The sequence below is a fragment of the Botryllus schlosseri genome, chromosome 15 (genome assembly GCF_051294905.1).
Source record: "Botryllus schlosseri isolate E-star chromosome 15, Bs_hap1, whole genome shotgun sequence".
Classification (NCBI taxonomy): Eukaryota; Metazoa; Chordata; class Ascidiacea; order Stolidobranchia; family Styelidae; genus Botryllus; species Botryllus schlosseri.
Window position 1 is genome coordinate 3,838,494 of NC_137250.1, and position 20,440 is coordinate 3,858,933.

General features: G+C 38.8%; 3 protein-coding genes across 7 annotated transcripts in view; 1 reads left to right on the forward strand and 2 right to left on the reverse strand.

Annotated features, from left to right (window-relative positions):
- LOC145456986 (organic cation transporter protein-like) overlaps positions 1-19,348 on the forward strand; it is a 45,251-nt gene extending 25,903 nt beyond the window's left edge. Inside the window, exons 5-14 of the mRNA XM_080335136.1 lie at positions 161-315; positions 1,137-1,261; positions 1,320-1,424; positions 3,257-3,337; positions 3,408-3,499; positions 3,909-3,991; positions 13,999-14,148; positions 15,552-15,660; positions 15,746-15,976; positions 16,736-19,348. Coding sequence (XP_080191262.1) covers positions 161-315; positions 1,137-1,261; positions 1,320-1,424; positions 3,257-3,337; positions 3,408-3,499; positions 3,909-3,991; positions 13,999-14,148; positions 15,552-15,660; positions 15,746-15,976; positions 16,736-16,781 — 1,177 coding nt within the window. The 3' untranslated portion in view covers positions 16,782-19,348. The remainder of the gene's footprint in view (positions 1-160; positions 316-1,136; positions 1,262-1,319; positions 1,425-3,256; positions 3,338-3,407; positions 3,500-3,908; positions 3,992-13,998; positions 14,149-15,551; positions 15,661-15,745; positions 15,977-16,735) is intronic.
- LOC145456992 (uncharacterized) lies at positions 6,875-13,903 on the reverse strand. 5 transcript variants are annotated; one of them, XM_080335147.1, is made up of 6 exons: positions 11,522-13,903; positions 10,109-10,218; positions 9,583-9,762; positions 9,162-9,350; positions 7,856-7,943; positions 6,875-7,016 (listed from the first exon to the last, which is right to left on the reverse strand). In XM_080335147.1, exons 4-6 carry the CDS (start codon positions 9,265-9,267, stop codon positions 6,968-6,970), a joined length of 243 nt encoding a protein of 80 aa, XP_080191273.1. In that variant the 5' UTR covers positions 9,268-9,350; positions 9,583-9,762; positions 10,109-10,218; positions 11,522-13,903; the 3' UTR covers positions 6,875-6,967. The 5 variants fall into 5 exon arrangements, 4 of the variants coding, with proteins under 4 accessions (XP_080191273.1, XP_080191272.1, XP_080191270.1 ...); XM_080335146.1 differs by having other exon boundaries at positions 9,162-9,374; XR_013920749.1 differs by lacking the exon at positions 11,522-13,903 and having other exon boundaries at positions 9,162-9,374; positions 10,000-10,119.
- A 508-nt stretch (positions 19,349-19,856) lies between the features above and the next one.
- The window catches only part of LOC145456987 (organic cation transporter protein-like), a 62,111-nt gene continuing 61,527 nt past the window's right edge, over positions 19,857-20,440 (reverse strand). Inside the window, exon 13 of the mRNA XM_080335137.1 lies at positions 19,857-20,053. Coding sequence (XP_080191263.1) covers positions 19,972-20,053 — 82 coding nt within the window. The 3' untranslated portion in view covers positions 19,857-19,971. The remainder of the gene's footprint in view (positions 20,054-20,440) is intronic.

Here is a 20,440-nt window from a genome sequence, read left to right on the forward strand (position 1 = left end):
ACTGCATTTTTACTTTTCAAATTTTGCTATGCCGAAACGATCTTTTCAATGAATTTGTACCGTTCTTATGACTGAATTTTGCACAACGAAATTTGCCGTCTGACAAGGTTGAGGTCTTTTCCGATTTCATAGAATACCGCTTATGGTCACCTTCATGCAGGTATGGCCGTAAGCGAACATCTATCTTTTGTACCGTTGGGATGTTACTCGTAATGGTAGCTGTTGCGATGAGTCCATCGATGGAGTTTTTCATCGCCACGCGATTTTTTCAAGGAATCCTCGTAATAGGAATGAACATCCCGATTTTTACTCACGGTAAGATAGCAAAGCACGCCCTACGCCAGTGGTTCTCAACCTTTTCGACTTAGCGGCACCCTCTCATAGGAAAGTTCGTGGCACCCCATAGCAATTCGAATAGGGGCAGTAGTTATAGTAGCGTACATTGCACCACTGCAACACAAATGGCTCGCGTGTTCGAATCCAGAATCGCTTCCCAAGTGTCGGAGGATTTTATCCAGGCTCTTTCTCCCCCTCCGATCTGCATAGTGGTGTATTACATAAAAGTCTGGAGTGAAAGTGTGCATCTCGGGAATCATAATGAGCAGTAGCGGTCTGGTGTAAAATGAACCTATGTCTGCGAATGAGCGTATCACCGCCATTAACGGTGGAGGCCGCGGCTTGTTTATTGGCAATAGGAAGATACGAAACGTTGAATTTTTATCTGAGATTCTCTTCTCATGCGTCGCTGTGCTTACATCCTCTTCGCTATAAAAAAAAAGAAGATCACTACCAATCCCAGGAAGAGAATGAAAGGAGGTAGGAAGCGTAACAACAGAAAGATAAAGATCGAACACCGACATTAGGCTGACGGTGATGCCAGATTGAGACACTCTAACTGATTGTTTCGTTATCCACCTATCTGATTGTGTATTATGCATTGTGTCGATTATGCAACGCTCAGCATTTAGATTTCTTCAATTGTTGTTGTAGCCTACTTCGACCTTGTTTACCACATTATCTCACGGCCACCTGAGCAGTCCAATTGTCACACTAGTGTGCCCCGGCACACCGGTTGAGAACTACTGCTCTACGGTATCTAACTAAACAATCATAGGTACCCTAATGTTTTCATGTAGGAATGGAGATTGTCGGTAAGAAATGGAGGACTTTTACTGGTATGATGTACCAAGTCAGTTTTGCGATGGGTTATATGATGTGGTCAGCAATCGCATATTTTTATCGGGACTGGCATGAGATGCAAGTAATAACGCCTGTGCTCCCCCCATGGCAATATCTCTCACAATGTTTTCTTTCTCAAGTGGGGAATGCTGGTCTTATCCCTTCCTCTGTTGGTTGTTGTGCTTATAGTTCCGGAATCTGCACGATGGTTATTTGCAACCGGTCGGGATAAACAAGGGAAAAAGGTAATTTATTAAAAATATGTAATTGGTAATTGATAAACAGTAATTTTATGAAAGTATGTAAAGTGAATATAGCGCAGTAATAGTGAATTATCGTAAATCCGTCGTTAGAGCGAATTTTCATGTTACGAATAATTTGACCCAAATGAATAAGCTTGATCAAAAATCGTGCTGTACTTAGATTCTACAAGATTCTTATGCGTGACAAAGCTCAAAATCACAATATATCATAACAAAATTTGGTTTCATTGCCAGTCGTTGTTAACATTTTTTTCCAAGCGCCGCTTTCGGATAGTTCCATGGTTTGGTGCCCACAAAATTTAAGTACTGTACTAAAGACGATGGGGTAGAGGTACAAGTAGTGATGGAATGATTCGAGTCTTTTGCGTATGACTCGATTTGACTCGAGTTACTTTGCAAAAATGACTTGACTTGACTCGGCGCTTCAGAAATGTGGATTAATTCGGGACTCGAAGCAAAATTTACTAGTCAATTTAAAGTCATCAAGTAAACGGTGTTGATTAAATCACCTTATCCTGTGTATGTTCGGATTATTCGCGCTATGTCGGTGTCATTTGTGAGAGCACCAAGTCATTCACTGAGTGCACATTTCACTAATCCTCCATTTTACATCACAAATTAATTGACCGCAAACGAAGCGATCATAGCTTACGTTGTCGTAGTAGTAGTAGATTTATCTAATACCAACTAATCTCTGTTTCTTAGACGGCACATTCCTTACATTGCGTAGTGCTCACATTTACCAATCCTCTTGTATAATTTATATCGAATGAATAAAGTTATGCTTTTCTATTCTCACGGATGTGTAGATGGGTATTGTATTGTACCATATCAATTTGTTGCAACTTCTCAAGACTTCGTATTCGGTCCTTTATTTTGACTGAAAATAACAAACTGTAGCAGGTAGCTATGCAGTTATACTCACGTATTTTATTAGCAGTTCTACGTGCGCTTGAGCGATACAACGTCTTTTTGCATGCATATTCATCTTTGTATTAGTTATTTCATTCAAGATAAATGGCGAATTAATCCGTCTTTCACCCAGCAAAATGTAATTACTTTGTATTATCACTCCTACTTCGAACATTCAATTTGACTTGAATGCTGACTTGACTCGTGACTTGACTTTACTTGACCTAACCCGAGTCACCTCGAGAATAGATCGACTTGTATTTGAATCGAGTCAAAATGTGCAATGACTCGAGATGACTCGTGACTCGAAGGTAGTGACTTGATCACAACACTGGTTCCGAATCCGGTCGATTTGTTTAGGTTCGGACTTGATTATTGGGCATATTTCGCGCTGGAATCGCGCATGACGACCACTCGATTAATTAACGATGAACTAGCCTCGCGATCAAATCAAAATTCTAATAAAAAAAATTGGAAACGGACGTGACAAAAAATTTGGATCATTGATAAATTTTGTTTGCAATGAATGAGTGAATGAATTTCGCAAGGAAATCCCAGCGCCCCCATATCGCACCTGACCATTGAAATCTAAATCTACTCCAGGGGGCGCTGACCAAATGGTTAGGAAACACTGCTTTGAACTATCAGTGAGGACCCGGCTGCAAGAACAGGCATTCAAGTGACTGCGTCACAAATATGGAAAGTGGTTTTACGTATAGTATTTCGCATCATGAAGTTCAATTATCATCAATTGATAATAAATCCATTCAAAAATTATAATTGTAAAAACTTTTTTAAGGTTTTGTCGTGGGCCACATGAAAAATGCAGTAGGCCTACTATTTTCTGGCTCCCTACCGCTGCTCAACATAAAACTTTTATAAATATGTATATTTCATTGCAGGTCACCAAGTTAATGGCCAGATTTAATAAAGTGAAGGTGAATGAAGAATTTTGGAAAGAAACAGAGTGCATTTCGTCGAAGGTAAAGCTATCGAAATATTACTGTTTTACAGGAAGATGTATCCGCGATAATCCCTGACCTCTTTCTTCAGGAATCTTCTGATACAACAAATGGTTACTCAACCATCGATTTGTTTCGAAGTGGAGTTATACGACTATTAACTTTGAAAGTCGCGTTTAGTTGGTACGTATTTTTTGTGAAATAACAAACTTTTCGTGTTGTTTGTGCAGCTTAACTCGTATCCATTGATAAGGAGAAATATCGTACCATATTCCTCGAGAAATATAATAAGTGAAATTGATTACAATGCAAAAATTGTACTTTCACAAGGCTAAATATCATTACTTGCAATTTCAACCATATCATAGAAAATGAAATCGGTAATTAAATGAAGCGTGATGGTCGATCTCGCTATCGTTTGATTGTGATGCAAAGGTGTCGGTTATAGTTTTTGTTTACCGTGTTTATGCCTTAAGCGTGTGTTCGATCGTGTCGTCAAGAGTGATGTATCAATACAATTTAATACTGTTCTAAATATGAGGAGCTTAGAGCGAATAGAATACCACTGTTCCGAACAAATTTCGTGTTACAGGTTTGTAAACAGTATGGTATATTATGGTGTATCTCTCAACGCCGGATCGTTTGCTGGAAACATATTTTTAAACAACATTTACGGTGAGTTGTAGAACTATCATCTTGATCGGAGGTATATTTCCGTATTCCGTATTATTCCATTGAATCGGTGCTGAAACCCTATATTGATGGACTTTTGACTTTTCTTCAGAAATCTATCGCTTCTTCAATGCGCTTCGATGACTTTGCCTTCTTTTTGTCAGTTAGCAGTGGTTTACGTTGCAAAATTCCGATTCCTAACATCCCATCCACAGCGGCAGATCATTCCCGCGAAGAAGTCTTACCTTGTTTAGACTCTTACACACGTCCAAATGTACAGAACATGTATATCATATCAGTTGTAATTAGGGTTGCATTTAAAACAAAAATCAATTTAAAGCTAACATCTTTAAAACAAGGTCCTTGTTTAAATCATGCTTTTCATTGTGTTTTTGTAGCCATGACGTCACGAATATTCAATTATAACGTCACAGTCGTTGGCATTGAAAATATAAAATATAGGGTAAATATGGCTCCTTCGACGAAAAGGGCTTCCGATCCATGTCATTAACAAACCAAAAATATCTTCAATCAGGACTATATCGTAATGCAGCATTTTTACGGTCGGCGGTCATCATCACCAGAACACCAATTCCCTACCAATGATCTATATCTAAAAAAATGTTGAACCGACGACGATTTCGGGGGTTCCACCCACCCTACATCTTATACGTTGAATATGCTGGGTGCAAATCGTCCGTAGGCGCATACTGCATGTTTTTGCGGACGTATTTACACAATTATGGCATAACTAGACAGCGTTCAAATTTTTTTTTTTAAATACATTTGTTTAAAACACTGTCTAAATTATGTTTGAAACGAATGCAACTCGAGTTTTAATGGACCGCAATCGGTCTCAGTGTTTTGGCGTATCCGCATGTGGCGCTTGCTAACAAGACAGTTGTCAATGAAGGGCAAAGTTAGGGTTACCATATGTCCTGCTTTAGGAGGAATTGTTCTCCTTTTTCAGGAAATGAAAAATGTCCTCAGTGGACGCCTAAATGTTCTCCTTTTTTAAAATTCGTCCTCCTTTAAAGCTAGGCTAATGGACTGGATAAATTGAAAATCGGCATAAATGAAGCGAAATACGTATTGCGGAGGTCCAAGTCGATGACCGTTTTTCTCAGTCAACAGAACAAGATCTCCAGTAAATATTTCAAAATCAGATATTTTCAATTTCGGTAAACCAACTTTTACGATTTGATAAAAGTCCCCTCCTCCTTTCATGATTCCAAAATATGGCAGCCCGAGGGTAAAATAGAGTCGCAAGGTGTTATATTATATTAAATGTTGAATTTATATGTCATTTTTGAAAAGTATTTGCTATTTTTAAAGAAAATAGATGTAACCTGTTCGTACAACTCAATTCAATCAACGTACACTGTAAAAAATAAAGGTGTCCATAGACATGTTTACACCTGGTACCTCTTAATACATGTCCATCATGTAAAACCATACGACAGGTTCGGTTCCACCTGTTGCCTAACATGTTTCTGCCCATCATGTAATCTCGAAAACACGTCTGACCTGAGACTTCAATTGACCTTTCACCTTGGACCGACTGGCACAAAATCTGTAGCCAGGATATGAATTAAAACAAGCAATTCAGTGTTGGATCAAATGATGGTATATTGAGAACAAATGCATCAAAACAAGAAAAATTCTGAAATGGCGAGAGTTTCGGATAATATGTAATGAAATAAGAATTACTATAACGGCTAAAAATATTGACGCTAAAAATATTGACATGTCATGGCGCAATTAATTTACTACTAACAGCCACAGTGTAAGTCGAAGAGTACCGAACGTTAAGAAGTTTTGGAACTTATGCAATGAAAGAAGAGTTATATACAACAATGGCTAAAAATATTGGCCCGTCATCAATGAATTAATTTACTACAAAAAGCCACAGTGTGAGCCGCAGAGTGCCTAACGTTAAGAAGTTTTGGAACTTATGCAATGAATGAAGAATTATTACAACAACGGCTAAAAATATTGGCCCGTCATCAATGAATTAATTTACTACAAAAAGCCACAGTGTAAGCCGCAAGAGTGCCTAACGTTAAGAAGTTTTGAAACTTATGCAATGAATGAAAAATTATTACAACAACGGCTGAAAACATTGGCCCGTCATCAATCAATTAATTTACTACAAAAAGCCACAGAGCAGGCCGAAGAGTACCTAACGTTAAGAAGTTTTGAAACTTATGCAATGAAAGAAAAATTCTTACAACAACGGCTAAAAATATTGGCCCCTCATAAATTAATTAATTTACTACAAAAAGCCACAGTGTAAGCCGCAGAGAGCCTAACGTTAAGAAGTTTTGGAATTTATACAATGAAAGAAGAATTGTTACAACAACAGCTAAAAATATTGACCCGTCATCAATGAATTAATTTACTACAAAAAGCCACAGTGTAAGCCGCCTAGTACCTAATGTTTTGAAGTTTTGGACATATGTAATGAAACCAGAATTATAATAACGGCTAAAATCATTGACCCGTCCTCAATAAATTAATCAAATAAATTACAATGAACAGCCACAGTCAGCCACACCTAACGTTAGAAAGTTTCGAAACGTATGTAATGAAACAAGAATTAATATACCGGCTTGAAACATTGACCGGTCCTCGATTAATTAAGTTATTACAAATTGTCACAGTGAAAGGCGCCGAGTACCTAATGCAATGACACAAGAATTATAACGGCTAAAAATGTTGACCTGTCCTTGGTGAATTATTCAAATTAATTTACTACGAACAGCCAAAGTCTACCTAACGTTACAAAGTTTCGAGACAGCCGCAGTGTACTTAACGTTCGGAAGTTTCGAAGGAGAGTTCGTGACGACGGACCATCAATTAGAGGCTGATGGAGCGAACTTGATGTTGAACAGCCAGTATATTGCCAGTATTATGGCCATAGCATGATGGAAGCTTCTGACCCCTTTGATAACTTTGCCATAGAAGAGAACTTTCCATTCATTCAGGATCGTATTGTACTTGATCGTCGGATATAATTCTTTGGCTCCTGATAAATAAAAATGATATTAGCTTAGTACTATCGATGTGGTCTGAGATTAAGAATTGAGTTGAGTGTGAGGCCTAATAATAGGGTTATCATGCGTCCTCTTTCAATAGGATTTGTCCTCTTTCTTGACTTTTTTAAAAGTGTCCTCGGAGGACGCCCTTTTGTCCTCTTTTTTGAGATTTTGTCCTCTTTTTTGAAAATTTAGGTCACATTTAGAGCGAAATGCGAGTGATATGCCGTAAATTAGCACAGAAGTGACTCTATGGCGGGTATTTCGGAGTGAAAAACGGTGATTGGAGCTCTGAGCGAAAAAGTGTCCTCTTTTTAGATTTCCAAAATATGGTAAGCCTACCTAATAAGTCATTACCGCGCGAGTCAGGGCCATGCAAAGAGGTAAGAAAACGATCGTACATGATGGTGCTTTCAAGGATATCGAGCGAGCATAATGGTACCCAGAGTGGAATGATTTTAGCATCAGTCGTAACACTGCAACTTTTTAAGTGAAATAGGAGGGGCCAATATTGGTTTCACATCATCTTCTTTGATTGGACGCCATAGACTAGTGACAATTTCACCATAGTGTCCTACAGTAGCATGGACACGGGAAAATCTCGTTACTCACTGATATTGGATTACATCATTCTTTCGATTTACAGTGACCTGTCGAGATACCAATTTTTATCAAATACAGTGTTAATACAGCAATACAGTGTTAATAGTTCCATAAATTGCCTTTTTTGTATGATGTGAATGATGTAGCCTGATGGCAGTGAGCCATGCGATTTGCTTGTGTCCACAACACAGTGACATAATGCTTTCACATACACCAAACAACTTACTTTGTCAACAAACAGGAAGCTGCCATAGTTGTCATTGAAGAATTGAAGATCGTTGGGATCCCGACCATCCACCCCAGTTTTTGACGACCTGAACGAGAAGTGTCAGAAATTAACTCAATGTATGTTTTGACACGACTGCGACGTCGTAAAGTAAATCAGCGACTTTGAAACCTTGCGCGGGCCCCTCTAATGTTGATAAAGATTTTCAGTCATCCGACAGGAGGTAACACGGTTGGGCAAGGGTGAAAACATGACATATATTACTACGCAGCAAATTCGATGACAATTATGTTACGACAAGCAAGTGTGCAGTCATGTCCTGCAAGGAGTTGCAGGTCGCCTTTGTATACCTCTGGGCTCATTTGACAAGGAATATTCCAAGCTTGGACATAAAAATATCAAGGTTGCGGCGAGGCTGCGTACATCGCGTTGTGCAAAGGTTTCACCGCTGACAATATTTCTGCGAGTACTAATAAATATTATAATCAATTTCTAGAATCGCCTTGCAGGCCGAGGGTTGGTCGCCTTTATATCTAAGGAAGAAATGTCTACGTCTGGAAGTATGTGCGATTAAAAAATTCAAGAAAACTACAATCTGCCCAAAAAGAACAATGTATGTTAATTTAAAAAGTATCTTTAGGTCACTGACGAGTTTTATACATTTTGAAAACTGACTTCACTTTTTGCTAACCCATGGTAATAATTAGGGCCATTCAAAGCCATATTTCGTTCTATGCATCAGCAAGTCGTGAAATCAATTTCAACACAAAACCGTATCCCTTTGAGCTATATTAAAGCTATGAAGTCACATTTTCCTGATTAGGTCATAAAGCTCAAAATTTACATTAAGAAGCGATTGGACAAAAACGAGGTTTACCAAATAATGGAGCTGCAAATACAAGACATTTCACCAGCGCTTTATGCACCCCTGCAGAAGTGGCCACCCACATCAGCATTTGTGGAGCTCTCACTTTCCTTACCAAAGTCATTTTACGTCCGAATCGTAACTTCAAAGACTTTAACATTTCACACTACTACTGTACTGCAACAGTGATTTAGAATAAAAAATGGACGTGTATAACTGTTGTTGCATAGGTTTTACTCTTTAGTTCCGTCAGTGCCGATATTTGCATGTAAAACTACACCATTTTCACATAAATTCATATTTTCCAAAAAATAAAGTCATATAAAAATGGCCCTAGTTATAATATATATGTAATTTGTTGTGTCATGAAAAATGATTGCGCATGCCACAAATGCCGAGGGAGTGTGCCGTCAGTGACTTGATCATAACACTGCTTTATACCTACGGTACCCAATGCGCATCGATCAAGATCGGGTAAATCTACAGCAGACTGTGTTGACATCCCATTCAGAATGGCCCCGCGACGCGATTCGAATGTTCTTTTCATCCTGTCCAGAATCGTTTCCTTGTGAGGTATTCTCCACTTGCCTCTTATTGCGTTTTGATGTATCTCGATGCTGCGCTCGTCGTCTGTGGAGAGTATACATGTTGACTCTGTAGGACAAAATAGATCCGAATCAAAACATGACCGGTTATCGGTGCAAGGTGCTACTTCCTGCCAATGTTCCTTCTAAGCTGCTCGCATGCGCACAGACACGAGAAAAATTAGACGTAACATTGTCTGTTGGCGTTATCAGTATCATATCAAAATATTCATATTGAGGATATCTAGATCAAGAAAGCAAGATACTAAAATGCTCACATTGTATGTTGTGACTCGAGAATTCTTGCAGCGTTGACTAGATTTTTCCACAAGCTGCTGAGATTTCCGTTTGCCGCAGCGTCCATGCTTCTGCTATTCCAAGTTTAAGACGAGAACTTCTTTTTCATGGTGTCTTCTCCATTCCCTCAACTTGTTGCAGAGCTTGTCTTTCCATGATCCCTGCAATGTGGCATAGTTGAAGTAAGGTTTGGATTAAGTTTGGACAAACTTCTGAGATGTGTGTCACCAACATTGAAAAATTGGAATGTAATGCCGCCCCTGCTGTATGATATTACACATTGATAATAATCGTCAATAATTGGTGCATGCATTGCATACGTTGTAGGACTAGCCTATTGCATGAACGTGGTAAGGGGATGTCATTATCAGTGACTTGATCCCAACACTGCTTTATACCTGCCCAATGCGCATCGATCAACATCGGCTAAATCTCGAACAGACTTTGTGTTGATATCCCATTCAAAATGGCCTCATGACACGTTTCAAATGTTCTTTTCATCCTAACCTGAATCTTTTCTTGTCACGTAGTCTTTTCGCCCACTTGACACTTATTGCTTTTTGCTGTACCTCGATGCTGCGCTCGTCTTCTGGAGAATATACCGATGCAGGTTGACTCTGTAATAAATATCTTCATTAAAGCCCAGCGAATTATCAGCTTGCCGGTAATAGCGAGTCAATTTATTGCAGAAAGAGCAAAAGTTTTTTTAGGCCTAACTATTTCGTAAGAACAGACAGTTCCAACCAGAAATGAAGATAAGCAGTAGCCTAAAATTCCAAGGTAATGGGGGAAAACAGGCAATTTACATATACGAGATCACAATTTCATCAAAATTAAGAATTATAGGGTTAAAAATGTCAAAATTGTCAGAATGTCAGATTTTATCGGTCAAAATCTTCGGTTTTTAGATAAAAATAAAATCACCCTTGGAGAACATCAGATATTCGTTGAAGAAGTTCATATCAACATATTCCAACATATTCTATTCGGGAAGCAAAAAAGTACTAACCTATGGTAGATTAGTAATCTATATAGACCAGGAATGGCCAACCTTTTCGGCTGAAGGGCCACACGCAATTGACGAGCGAGTTCGCGGTCCACTAGCCACGCCAAGCGAATAAAATTTTCGAAATTTATAAATAAACAAGGTCAATAATATTATTACTCGAGTATTGCGGGTCTATTGTATACCGTCCGCTAGACTCAGTTTGCAAGGACACGACTATTTGGCGTCTGGCCACATCGATATCGCCATTTCACCATTGACGATCTTTATGCGAGCGCAAACGCGAAAAGACTTTCTCCCGTAATTGCGAATACAGTTAGACTCAATCGGATAAAATAGGCGTTTTTTTCGTTTTCAGTAGGGGGTAGGCTACCAAGCAAGAAATCGTGCGAAAATTAATAACGCAAAGCGTGAAGAAAAATTTCGCTGCTATTTTACTTTATTATAATGTACGACGACTTACTGAAAAGGTGACTGAACCCTGGATCTGCCAATGCGTCGGAACTGATATTTTAGTCATCAACATCCAAGTGTCGCAGCCAGAATTGTAATTTTTTGTTGGCATTGCAAGTTCACAATCTGAGCAATTCATTTTCGATAATATAATAGGAAATTAGCTCACGGGTCACGCAAAACCCTCTCGCTGGCCATATTTGGCCCACGGGTTGGCCACCCCTGATATAGACAGGCCAATGCGATAATTTCAGAGCCGGAGCAGCAGCTAGAGCAGGAGCAGTTTAAATTTGCGGCTGCTCTAAAGCCCTGCATAACACGGCGTGATTTTGGCTAAAAATCTATATTCGTTTCTATTACAGATATCGAACAAGACAAGATAATTTTAGTACAGTATGATTACCATGATCATCGCTTTACGACAATAATTCTGTTGACATGCATAGAATATAATTACTCACTTCCATCGTCAAACCAGTCATATTGTCCCATATCTTTGGCAGACAATTCATAAAAATCGCCGTTCAATTCAAGCGACTTGTCGTAATATTCCGTAGTGAATTTTCTGTCCTAGATGGTACTACGAGCTGCACATCTCACAACATCATAAATCTCAGATAGGTGATCAACTGTGATCACCTTTCTAATATTACCATGGATGATCAGCATTTTCATATTAAATAGCACAAGAGTACTAAATCGCTAACCAGTCTGATGAATCTGAAAAATAGAACGTCATGTTCAAAATTACGCAATTTTAATTACCGGTACTCTTCTCTATCGGCATATAGTTCACTATTAAACTTTGAAACATATTCTATGATGCAGTCTAATGTAGCCATCTCACCATCAATGTTCCCTCACATGCACAAATGCGCAGTGCTAACACGGTCTCTGCGCACAAAAAATCCGATATGATGACCTTTTTTTAGTCTTCACGCACTGTTGTCCAAGGGTCTGCGCAGTGAGTTCGTGAGTGTGCGCAGACTCGTCAAAAATTAGAGGGAACATTGCTCACCATACTGTAATTTACCAATACAGTATACCGGTAAATTATGGAGTCTCTGGTAAAATATTTCACCAGGTTGTAATACACAAAGGAAACCGGTTTCTGTCATAGCCTCACAGGAATAACAGTGTTAATATCGCCCAAAGCCTGACTTGAGGATACCACAAATGTGACAGTGCCCGTCAAAATCTTCATAGAAAAATATTGTACCATCTTGATCCTGATTGACAACATGAATTCTTTTTTGCCGTATTTGTCACATAATTTTACAGAGCAAACTTGTCCCTCCATATCTTGCATTTGACAAAATGCAACATATTGGCATGGTATACACATCCTCCTAATATATCAACTGGCTCAACTTTCTTAGGTTCATTATTTACATAGTTAAGCTAAGACATTCCCCAACATGATATACTGTAATCGACTGGTTACCGTATGCACTCTGAAGCTGGTAAGTGCTAAACGATATGCTGCCTCCACACGCCACACGTTACCGTACTGCAGTTAAATGCAGCACACCAACTATGCACACCCCGTAGGCGCGCATATGAATCGGAAACACTGTCCCCGATGAAAACTGATCTGAAATGCATCCTCTACTAACTGGACAAATACGATCAATAACCGTCAGCCGGTAATAAACTCTACACTCAGTTCGCCAACTTTTCTGGCCGCGTAGTGATCGCCGATGGAAGTGGCTTCCCGGCACTGAAAGTTTTTCAAACCAATCGTAACGCATACGGCAATCACGTGAGCAGTGAAGTAGAACTTCCGTTTTTTTAACCAATCACGTCGGATCGTGAAATAGTGTGAGTGGTGAACTGAAATTTTACCGTCGTTCTGCAACCAATCACGACGGATACTGAAATCGAGGACCGTGAACTAAAATTTCCTGTTTTCCAACCACGGATTCGGAAATCGTGTGAGCTGTGAACTGAAATTATGCCTCAGTATTTCAACCAATCAAGACCAATACTCAAATGTCTTTTTTTATAGATAACTAACCTACGCATAGATTCGCACCACCCATCATCACCCTTGCTCGCCGTGAGGAATTGACTACTGAAGTGCTCAGCAATCTGAACGCAGCATGATCGGTTATCAATAGCTGAAGACCCGAACCCTCAAATTAAATAAAGTTGATCTTATTTGAAAGCTACCGTCACGCTGATTCTGAAAATAATACATTAAAATTTCATTAGGACAATGGAACTAACCCGAATTAGCCTTCAAAATCTGAAAATCGACATCGTGCAGCGATGCAGCACAATCACCATAACAACGGCCTTTGCGTTGTTGCGATTGTTCAGAACAATGCCGATTTGCAGACTTTTGGGGTGCATTTCGAGGGGGTTCCATTGCCCCGATAAGATTTTAATGTATATTTTCGGAATCAATGCGACAGTAGCTTATAAATAAGCTCAACTTTTTTTAATTTGAGTGCTCGGATCGTCAGCGATAGGATTAGCAATTATCTTGCGTTCCAATTGGTGCAATACAATCCGAATCTGGTCCCACTGTATCAATATTGCGCAGAATCCGCGTCCCTGACACTATTTTCGTGTCCGTCTGGTGCTCATCATAGTTATCTTTGGTTTTTATATATTCAACCAATATATTTGGTAGTTGCATGGTCTTAACATAGAATGTAAAAAACATGTTGCGTTTCAGTTTTGAACTTGATTAATGGGAAAACACGTCGCGTTTTCGGTTTTAAACTTGTTTATTTCAAAAACACGTCGGCGTTTTCCGTCGTTTAACGTGTTATTGGAAAAAACATGCAAAAAACACGTTGAATACACGGTTTATTTTTTACAGTGTACTTTGAAAATTAAACCCTGCTACCACAATTTGCACTCTTGCCTAGCAAGGATTGTCAATCCGTCATATTGACCCTCTGCCTGATGTTGCCACTCATCTGTTCAGCCGGCATATTGGAAATACTCTCCTACGTGGTGTGTACCCTTGTCATGGACCGTGTTGGCCGACGGTTGCTGCTGGCGATCACTTTATCCGGTGCAGGTCTGGCGTTGATCGCAAGTACAATTGTCAATGAATACGCGAAAAACAATGATGGTGAGCTGAGCATGTATAACATGAAGTGACATAGTGTGTATATAAACCCAGCGTAAAAGGTGGTCTATATAAACACATACTGAACTTCTCTACTGGGATATATCGATAACGTTTAATAATAATAAATTCGTATTGAAAAAAGCTCGAATATTTAGGCTGACATTTGTCATAGGCATCTGCAGCAACTAGTAGAGGATTGATATGAACAAGGTATTTTAGTTAATTCTGTGTTAGCAGCAAGACGAGTGACGGCCGAAAATTACCATTAGGGCAAGTTTTTGTAGCAATGAAATCCGCGGCAAGTTGCCTTTATTTTTCACAAAAGTTGCACTAAAAAGTTGCATTTATGGAAAAGTTCCTTGAAATTATTAGGGTATGAGACACTTTAATCGATCCGTATCCAAGTGACTATGGTAGAATGCAGTGTTGGCGACTTCAACAAAATCAATAGCCTGAAAAAAAGGACCCAGTGAAAATATAATTTTCGGCAGTTTAGCCTTCATGTAAGTCAAATCATAAAGGACCTCAAATTGGAACGAAAGTGAAATAATCAAACGATCTATTTACATATAGTGCCAAATGTTTCTAGTGAAAAGTTAGTTGTATGAGTAATCGAAAAAAGTTGCGAAATGCTGCATGAAAAATCGAAAAAAGTTGCAAAATGTTGCATGAAAAATTGGAAAAAGTTGCAACATATTTCATGAAAAATCGAAAAAGTTGTAAAAAAGTGCAGGAAAAAATGGATAAAAGTGGCAAAGGTTGCAATATATGATCAATCCAAACAGCTTAAAACATCATACTACGTAACCTATGAGTATTTAGGAAGCTGCCGGAAGCTGAAAAAAAGTTGCAGAAGTTACAAAAACTAGCCCTAATTATCAGGTATATTTGAATATCAATATTACGTGACAACTACTTAATCAATACTAATCCTTTATTCACGTGATTGCATTCTTCTTCACGTTTTCGATATGGTTACCAATTACATGAGCTGCGACATCGTAGACAAAATTACTTCGACATGCCCTTCATTGCCTTTATAACGGCCTTGATATCATGAATCATAACACCAGTGATTCGTTTGACCCATCCGAAATCACAAACAATGTATCGCTGCCTCCGAACGAATTCCTAGTCAGAAAGCAGATGCACGAGTGATCATTGCGTCTCCATTCAGCAATAGCAATGTCGTGAGCTTTCAAATAGGTCCAAATTATTTTCGCACCTGACTGGTGGAATTTAACCATAGTATAGTAAAGGGTATTTGTATTGTTATGCCTTATTTTACCGATATACCATTGGGAACACCAAATGACTCCCTCAATTAAAAGCCACAACGAAGCTCCTTTTTACCAGACAGTTATTTGGTATGAAAAGTTCATCTTGTGATGTTGTTTTGAAAGGTCTAATCACGCTTGGCGTAGTCTTTGCATTCGTCGGAAAGGCTCTGGTTTCAGGGTCTTATGCAATTATTTACAACTTCACAGCGGAATTATATCCTACCGTAGTGAGGTGAGTTCCTCGTTTGGACCACAATGGTTCCCAAATAAATTCGAAAAAATGTGGTCGTGATATTTCTAATTAACCGGCGTTGCAGGAGCAATGCTGTTGGCTTTGGTTCCACGTGCGCTCGGGCGGGAAGCGTTCTGTCTCCTTTCATTATCGACATACAAGATCACATACGCTGGTTTCCCAACGCTGTGTTCGGATCTTTTGCCTTGGCTGGTGGACTGCTAGCTCTGACATTCCGTGACACAACTGGTCAGCCGATGATGGCGTCGATGGAAGAAGCGAAACTCTTTCACTCCGGAAAGGCCCTTCGCGTTCAGTAAGTATAGGCATTAGCACAACGAAACTCAATTACTTCAAGATATATTCTTCTAGCGTTCGTTGTGAAATTCACAGACAATGGATAATAAGCTGCTGATTCGGACATATAACCAGTTACGCCAAGCCCATACATGAAGTATTATTATATATCGCATGACACTAGCTTTTGATCAGAAAACGTTCAGTTTTAACATACAGTTTACAGAGTATCAGAGAAACTTGATCAGGTAAATTTACGATTAATGGTTGACATACCTTACTGAATACAAACTATAAGTAGAATTTATCAATGCTGTTTTGTATTCAATTAAATACAGCAATACACCGATGAATGATATAGTAATGATATATATTTAATTATATGAAGAAGCCTATTGGAGGTAAAGCACTTCAATACACAATTGAACGATATAGTCATACTGCAATAAACCCGATTACATTCCGCTTATACCCGCCAGGGGTAATAGTCAGCAAATACTAGAGAACTGGAAGAGCATTACATTCATCTCGATTACTCGAAATATCATACCGGGCACGTCATATTCGGCGATACCATTGTTGATATACAATGCTCTTTCCAGTTATCTACTATGAATAATTAATTATATATAAATACGTATTTGTCGAAAATCTTTTATTACATAATTCTTCGAAAAATCAATGCGGCATTTCGTGATCCGTGGTTCTTAACTGAGGATCAGGCGAACAGGGGTTAAATTGTAAAATCTTCCCACCATCGACCACGTTGTTTATTCAGAGATTCGAAAGATGCGAAGGAGCTTGTGAATGAAGAACTATTGTGAGACTGCCAATGATAGCATCGACCATGAATCAGTTGGAGAACATGTAGAAGAAGTTGTTGTAACCATTGACATTGCGACGTTATCGCCATTGCAAACCTCTCGCGTTCCTGCGCATATAGAGTGCCAAGTCATTTGTGATTTCATTTTCAGATTCTAGATATGCCGCTGTACCGTTCCTCCAACCTCGTGTTGTCATCTCATCTGGTCAACTGGGGTCTCGCGCAGTTTCAATTTCAACTATAGCTATTGCCATATTGCGGATGGTAATGGCCAGAGTTGGATCAATTACAATAATTCAGTTCAATTACAATTAGAATTAGAATTACTCCCTTGCATGTTTCAATTACATTACAATTACTCAATGCTAAAAATATCAAACTATAATTACAATTGTAATTACTGTTAAACATGTAATTATCACAATTACAATTACTGTTAAACATGTAATTGATTCGGCAGATAGGTGTTCTTTGACGACCGTAGCGACGTAATTACCAACAATATCAAGCTATTCAGGTTGCATTAAAAAAACTCGAACGTATTCGAACTATTCCTAATCATGAGCAGGCTACTGAACACTACAAACACAGAAAAATGTTTCAAGCGACTGTGAACAACCAAAAGTTTGAGCAGCTAACAGCGAATTGGCTATAGGACAGTCAATGAAATGTAATCAAACGATTAGGCTATACTCAGACCTGAGTGAGGATAATGAAATGTAATTGGTAATGCGTCAGCGATAAGGATGATACCGATAAGATGTGTAAAATTAAAATAAATGCTAAAGGAAAGAACTTCCTGATAACAACGAATTACAACATTTTGGTTCGCATTTACATTTTCACTTGCTCGGAAACTGTTAGATTGCATTTGATGAACATTAGGGTGCGAAAATTTCTGGCCCCAGTAAATTTGGTCAAGATTGGAGGTAAGATTGGGATAACATCTAAACAAATGCGTGATCAAGTTTGATGAAGCCTTGGTTGGAAACTTGAATTTCGTTTTGCAATTGTTGCAGCAAGCCTGGTCAGAGGTTTAAAAATGAAACTCTGACCGTGGTGTAGGAAATGGTTCAGCACAGGCTTCAGAAGAGTTTATTTGTTGTTCATTCATTTTTGAAATATTAAGATTTAGTTTAGCCCGCACTGATTCTCTAATTTTTTTTCAGACACGCATCCCTGACAGTGCAATATTTCGTGCCCCGCTTAGCGTCATATCACACAATGAAACCAATATGTTAGCAATCCTTACAGATAGTTTGATGGTCTGGAATGTTATGACTGTTGATGAGAGAATTTTCCATTATGAAATTTGAACTATACACAGAATCAGTTTACCGGAGCTTTGCGCCCCCCTTCAGATGCATTTACGCGGCCCAAGGGGGACACGCCCCCAAGTTTGAGAAGCACTGGTTTAGCCTATAATGTAATTCACAAAGTTTTCTGTTGCTACTGAAGTATGGGAAACAGTTTTAGCATGGCTGAATTATCTAGTTATAACGCGGCACGCATAGAACACCGATGTAAATAGGCAAATTATTACAGGTAGCGACTGTGTACTAAGGCCTTAAGGCCTTGCGGCCCCTCGTCGTCATCCTGATTCGTACCGGATTTTCACTGGTGTGACGAATAAATGATTGATTGATTGATTATTTTATGTTGTGATTGTCAGGTTTCGATAACAATGTAATTGAAATTGTAATTGAGCAAAATTTTCATCAAATTACAATTACAATTACACAAAACAGAAATACTTAATTACAATTACAATTACATGAAAAAATGTAATAAATTACATTCAGCTCAATTACAAATTACAATTGATCCAACTCTGGTAATGAATATCGAAAATCGCAGAATAACAGGTCGATTTCGATGTATAGAGGCAGAACCGCATTTACCTCGTCCATATTGTTGGAGGTTTTTCTAGGGTTCCAACGCCCTCCAACCGGTGTCTTACCAAAGCCTACAACAAAAGTGAACGATGGTGCAAGTCTGAACGGTAGTATTATTTAATAGGAATATAAACTTTGTATGAAACTTACCATTCATGTCCAACACCACGAACATTACACAGCACCAAGCACGGTTTGCAGCAAATATGCGGATCATATTATTTCTTCCTTGATAGTCACCATATTCTCGGTGAGGGTAAGCGAATAATTTGAGAGAGATTAAAGGGACTCTATGTAAGGTATGATATGCGACCGGCCTATTCGTGGGGTATTGTGAAATGGTGCATTACCGACATGCTACATATTCGGTAAGGTTGTGGTGGTTCGCTATGCTGGCTTATCTCATTGTTATGTTGGTTCACGGGAAGGATAGTAAATTGCAAACTTCATTTAGATCGCATCGTTTGAGCGGGAAACTGTTTCTGTCTACGATGTCTCCATTTTAATTGTCCGAATGTATGATGAGAGTATGGATGTATTAATATTGATTCGTAATCACTTTACCTAGAATCGACGTCTATTTTGATGTTCAAGATCAACCGGTAGACTACATTTGATGTTCCCTACATTTGCTGTTGTCTTGTTGAATATAATTGGATGGTTATACACTGAAGTTTTAACACTTGTCAGGTAGTCACTTTGAGCCACCAGATCTGAAGTAGCCTACATAAGCTCAAACTGAATATTGATGCGATGTCTGGATTAAGTTTTCTAGGAAACCCTACTTTGCAAAGAATAATGTTCTAGGATTTTTATTTATGGAGCCTATATAACAGGGATGATCAAATATTTTCGGTCCGACCCATGAAACAATTTGATCTGAATATTCGTGATCCATTCTTCTCATACACGTATTACTCTCGTGAAGTTATCATTTATAACATATCTTCGAAGGAATTCGTACCACTTGGTACCATTTCTTGGGAGCAGTTCCCACTCGTGAACGATATTTGAACACAAAGCACTCTTGAAAGTATGCTATGAAGTGGAAATATCGACTAACATTCCGACTAATGTAGTCGTTCACGCCAAAGTTGTTGTTGATTCCACGGTTCTCATATCATGCGTGTTACGAATGCAAACGAACAATGTACGATAAGTTCAAAATCTTAATCTCTTCACTCGGGTGTACAAAACAATCCAATTTTTAATTCCCCAATGATATCGAATTACGGTATGTGATTACCAAACATATTCATCAACTATAATTCAATCATATTATAATTATCAATAAGATCAGAACGACGTGGCAGACTCATCCATCATCACAGCCCCATTATTGTCATAAGCTCGAGAAGGAGATGAAACAGATTTCCTCCTGTTTGGAAAAAAAAGGAAATGATTTTCAAAGATATAGTGACTGAATGGCGTAGTGAAACGCTTCAAATCTGCAGCATTGCGAACTATATTGCTTCTTATTATTACTACTACTAATAATAATGGGCCCAAAATTATTTCGTGAATTGCCATAAATTGTAGGGTATTATGTTATTGGGTACCTTTCCCCCATGAAAAAATTCGCATGATCCATTGAAATTGGCGGTTCGGCGTCGGCCATTACCGCGCCACGACGCATCACGACATATGAAATTTTAGGCCATATAACATGCAACTCCGCGAATCGTGCCAGAACGATCGGCAGGGAGAAAAACTTGGCCGAGAAGGACTGCGCTTATGTTGACCGAAAACGTCGATATATATACAT